General features: G+C 40.9%; 1 protein-coding gene across 1 annotated transcript; it reads left to right on the top strand.

Annotated features, from left to right (window-relative positions):
• Positions 1 to 549: 549 nt before the first annotated feature.
• LOC119883774 (protein FAM163B-like) lies at positions 550 to 4,601 on the top strand. Its single transcript, XM_038694403.1, has 2 exons — positions 550 to 674; positions 3,373 to 4,601. The coding sequence occupies exons 1-2, from the start codon at positions 582 to 584 to the stop codon at positions 3,808 to 3,810; spliced, it is 531 nt and encodes a 176-aa protein (XP_038550331.1). The 5' UTR covers positions 550 to 581; the 3' UTR covers positions 3,811 to 4,601.
• The last annotated feature ends 507 nt before the right edge of the window (positions 4,602 to 5,108 follow it).

The raw sequence follows: 5,108 nt of genomic DNA, 5'->3' as shown, positions 1-5,108 counted from the left end.
TCTGTTTATGCTTCACCTCTCAACATCTATCTCTCACACGCCTTCTCCATCCCCTCCATCATTTTGTCTCTGCATTTCACATCTATTTATCAGACCCCTTTCTACGCGCATTACTCAGCTCATCTTGACCTCTTTCTCCCTCTCGCTCCATGTCAATTCACCGCTCACTCTGTCTTTATTCCTCTTACCTACTCAGTCACTTCAGCTCTCCTCACTCCCAACATCCATTCATTTCTTTGATGGTGTTCTTTACAGGACTCATTTCCATTGCTGCTCTGCTATTGAATGCTGATTTCCCTCTCTCTAACGCTTCTTTTTTTCTGTCTGAGATCCTATATTATGAGCAGCATTTGTAGGATGATTCTATTACATGTCTCCTAACTGCTGGATAATTCAATAACCACCACTGAGATGACACACAGTTATAATCTACTTAATGAAGCCACTGTACTGATGAATTGTATCATTTCTTCTTTCACTTGATCCCTACTCTCCTCTACTCTGTTCTACTCTTTCTCTCTCTTTGTTCCTCTCCTCCCATCCTCTTGCTCTCCACAGGGTGTTGATGGAGAGCCATTCGAATGACAGCCGGGACAGTGGTCATCACTGGCGGAATTCTAGCGACAGTTATATTACTCCTTATCATCGCAGTACTGTGCTACTGTAGGCTGCAGGTGAGACCAGTTGTTGATAGTCATAGGATGGTGTTAAATAATAAGTATAGATATTTTCATAGGTGGAATTATTTTGTGACCCTCAATTACCAAGGATAACAGAGGCTTTCTTTCAACCAAACATTTTAATTCATGAGTATAGCTACATTCTTTGTCTGTGTCTGCCAACGTTGATTATCTTATCTTGATTATTCTTATAGAAAATGTTTAGAAATCTGCACTGGTGGCCATGATATCTGGAGGAGTCGCAAAGCCTGTTAAGCGAATATTAGGGCTTTGTACAAGGATTGTTGACAGTAGACATGTAACTAACCTATTTGACCATCATGAAATGTCATCAGATTTGGCAGGATGTCTCAGAATGTGCACAGTCATCAAAATTTGGTTGCCAACCAAAACATTTAGCGCTTTATAAATGGCCACATATAATGCATCAGCACCTAAAACAAAAATGTTTTCCTTGGCACATGGTAGAAACCTCTCACCAAATTTCACCAACTTAGCCTGTGAGTTGCTTTGAAATCCATAAAATCCATAACAACAGTAAAGTAGAATGCAATGGCCATGCTAGCAGCTCTGTGAGGCTGTACTTTAACAATGCCTTAGCTTGATGCGAATGTCAGCATGTCGCCATGCTGACAATGACAAAGCCAAAATGTTGATGTTTAAAAGGAATAATGTTTCCTGTGTTTACCATATTTAGTTTAGTGTGTTAGCATGCTAACATGTGCTCATTAGCATTAAAACACAAAGTACAGCTGAGGCTGTGCACTTTCTGTATCAGTAGTTCTTGGGCTTTGGGACTCAAATCAGGGACAGATCATATTTGGAACTTCAGGCGAATCATAGCCTATATTGAATAGAAAATGTCCAATATTGCTTCAACACAATAGAAATAAAAGCATCAATAAGCTCCAATACTTTTCATTTCATACCAGTAAACAAAAAATGTGTTAGCACTTGGCTTTCAACGGCACTTATGCCTCAGCGTTTCTCCAGTCTGAACCCAGACTTGTCTACAAGGTCTTAAAGTTTAGCAAATCATTATATGGAAACTTATCTCACATTAGAAGTGTTACAGACTTCAGTTTCATTTCCTACAAAGAAAATCACATTGTGGTCATTTTAATTAAATAGTCATCGTGTTGTCCATCTTTCTATGCTGTTGTGCTCTGTACATTCATTGTGCATTAACCTGCTTGGACTTTGGACATTAAAAATGTACTAGAAATTGAGTTACGATTTCTTTCTGGTGGGGAGTTGGATGAGAAGGAGATGGATACCACTGTCCATCAAATATAAGGCTGCAGACTGCTGCCAGTTAGCTTAGCTTAACACGAAGATTGGAGACAGTGGAAAACAGCTGGCTTGGCTCTGTCAAATGGTGACAAAATCCACCTACCAGCACTGAAGTGTAAAACCACGATTTGCCTTTTTACAGATGTTTATGTGCCTGATCATTTCTTGGCCATGATCAGTAAATTCCTGGAGGATCTTCTGGTTGGCTGGGAACTGCTCAGAGCCAAGAAATAGTCAGGCAGATAACCCCCTTAATAAAAGACAACAAAAAAAAATATTTTTACACTTCAGTTTTTATGCAGATTATATAAACAAGATAAAACATGTTAATTAATGAGCTTTAGAGGTGCTGGTGGGCAGATCTTGATATGTTATGCTAAACTAAGCTAACCAGCTTCTGTCCGTGGAGGGTTATCGGCTATCTACTTTATAGACAAAGGGTGTTACTGTATCAGTCTTTTCATCTAATTCTGCCAGAAACCAAATAATCTTATTTCCCAAAATGTCAAACTTTTGCTTTAATTTATCAACTTCTTCCCCTAATTTGCTTAATTTTGTGTAACTGTACACCTAAAATCAACTTAAAGTTGCATACTTTTTAAATACTAAAAGGCCTTTTCACACCTGTGGGACTGAGCTTTATTACAACACTGACCACTGACACCATGACTGATCCTTCGTATCAAGGTTCAGAAAATATGTGGGGAAAGCAACATCTTGCAACATCTTGTTATCATGTAGCTCTTCATTTGCTCCCCAGCCTCTAACAGAGTACAGGGACAGGACAGAGTCCATGAGCAAGACACTGAACTCCAAATTGCTCACAATGGTATCACTAGGGCCTTCTATGGTAGCTCATGCGAATGGGTGACAGAGATGCTAATTATAAAGCACCTTGAATTAAAGCAGTCCATTTACCAAGATCAACTGGAAACTAAGGTGAAATTGCTAGAGTGGAAATAATATGATCCTTTTCACTTTGAGCTGATTACAGTTCTTAGGATTTTTATATTTCACAGTAAAATCAAAAGTGACCCCCAAATTATAGTTCATATTTGTGGGCATGATGCCAGGAATTCATTTGAAAACTACATTTTGTGGGCCAGAAATAGCAACCATAAATTCTCCACTGAAAGGTGGATTCTGTATACAAGTCTGTTCAAAATTGTTGAGGATTTGTCACAGAAATCAGACTAAGCCTTTCTGACACTGTAGCGTACAGCTTCACGGTTATGGCACATCTAGGGTCATGTGGGTTGAAGAACACCTCATGGATAAATAATGTGGGGCTAAATTTTGAGAGATATGCTGTTTGCACTAATATTCTCCCTCATTTCTTTTCTTGTCTCTGCTCCCCATCATCCTCCATATCCCGCAATCCTTCCTCTCCCACCACCAGTATTATTGCTGCAAGAAGGAAGAGTCCGAGTCGGAGGAGGAGGAGCCAGACTTTGCAGTTACCTCCCGCCTCCCGCCAGTCCACTCCAATCATAACATTGTGGCGGCAACGGCCGCCGCCTCCTCCATCCCAAATGGCCCCGCCCTTTTCTCCACCCCTCCGCTGGCCAGGAAACTAACACGTTCACAGACCTTCTGTCCATCCTGTACGCACTATGAGTTGCCTTTCTACCTCCAGCCCCCTCAGCCGCAGCTACACCATCAACCAGATGGATTGAGGAACGGAGGTGACCGGATCAGCTACCGCAGCGTCCAGCAGCAGGATCTGGACCTGCCAGTGCCTGTGAACATTTCAAACTACCGTAAACCAAACCTCGCCCGGTCGGTAACCATGAGGGACATGTTCACACGCAGCTGTAGCATCAGTACGGATGTTTAGCTTGGTGAGGCTGGAACTCGGTGTAAGTTTATGCTTAAATTAAGTGGGATGGCCTAGGCCGGACTGGGTTTTTGTCATCTTGACCAGTTTAGTCCAGTCTAGTATGGGGTGATCTAGTCTGGTCTCGTTCTACTGGTCACCTCCTTGCAGAATGGAGGACTCAGATGGCTCTCAGGACAGGATTTTCAAAGGTACTATGCTCAGGTCCAGGACCTTACACTTGGGCCAATATAGAGTTCAAAGTATTTAAAAAATGTTAAGTTATCAATAACATGAACTTCTTGGTTTGTTTTGTTTTGAATAACTCTTTTTTAATGATAAGAATGGAATTTGTTTTACGATTTTAAAATTTTTTGTGTAGCCCTACTTCCTCTGGACTCTACCCATGTTCTACCCATGGATGAAACATAGACAGATTCCCGCCATGTCAAAATGACATAATCAGCAGGGATTTTCTCTCTGCCATAGCTGCTACAAACAAAATATTATTAGGAGAAGTCCAGTGTTTCCCTCTCCTGTGATGGGATGATCTGTCTGTTCCTCCATCTACAGATTATAGAGATTATAAAATATCACCCACCACCAGTGGAGAGACTAGAAGAGGAAGCAGGATGTCGAGTTTTAGCAGCCACACACAGGCATTTTACATAGATTTAACATAGGCCATAATATTTTAAAGACATAAAGGGCTCACAGAAGAAGTAAATACCTGCTTGTTTTTCCTTTCATAGATGCCTCCAGTTTGACGGGAGGCTGGTTTCTCAGAGCATCTGCTGACAACACAAAGTGTACATATAAATATGTAGTATACTACACTTCAGCAGAGAAAGACCTCTGTGTTCTTGCCAGCAGGGTGGACCAGGTGCCAAAGGGGGATGGGTTCTTGTATTTGTGTGTGCGTGTGCTTGCATGCATGTATGCGTGTGTGTGTGTGTGTATAACTTGATCAATTGTTATACAAGAATTCATATTCCATACAATTAAACACAATCTGTCCCCCCTATATGAACCCAGTGGTGGGTTGCAATAACATTTTAAACATTTATTGTAAAGGGTGAAGGGATTGTATTAGTTTCCGTCTGTCAGTTTTACCTTTAAATTCATGTTAGTGCTAAGAATGACCCAACCAAATGATACGACAAACTCTTAGGTGGGTTTGCAGCTATTTTGTAAATGTCTATTTTACTGATTAATGCTATACCACAGAGTCAAGTTGCAGGTGGCAGTCACGTAACTTTACAAAGTGATATTCATTATAGTTCTTCGCTGAAGTTTCATTTTGTGGACTGCATTCCTTG

This window comes from Micropterus salmoides, unplaced genomic scaffold (genome assembly GCF_014851395.1).
Source record: "Micropterus salmoides isolate LMB-PRFRI ecotype aquatic unplaced genomic scaffold, ASM1485139v1 Ms_hic_scaffold_3025, whole genome shotgun sequence".
In the NCBI taxonomy this organism is placed as follows: Eukaryota; Metazoa; Chordata; class Actinopteri; order Centrarchiformes; family Centrarchidae; genus Micropterus; species Micropterus salmoides.
Note: the sequence above shows the minus strand (reverse complement) of the source record. Positions and strands in the feature narration are given on the sequence as shown.

Excerpts from the sequence above, each read along its gene's own strand:
- LOC119883774 (XM_038694403.1), top strand. The coding sequence starts at position 582 with ATGACAGCCGGGACAGTGGTCATCACTGGCGGAATTCTAGCGACAGTT. Across the intron at positions 675-3,372 it reads TGTGCTACTGTAGGCTGCAG|TATTATTGCTGCAAGAAGGA; the intron begins GTGAGACCAGTT and ends TCCCACCACCAG.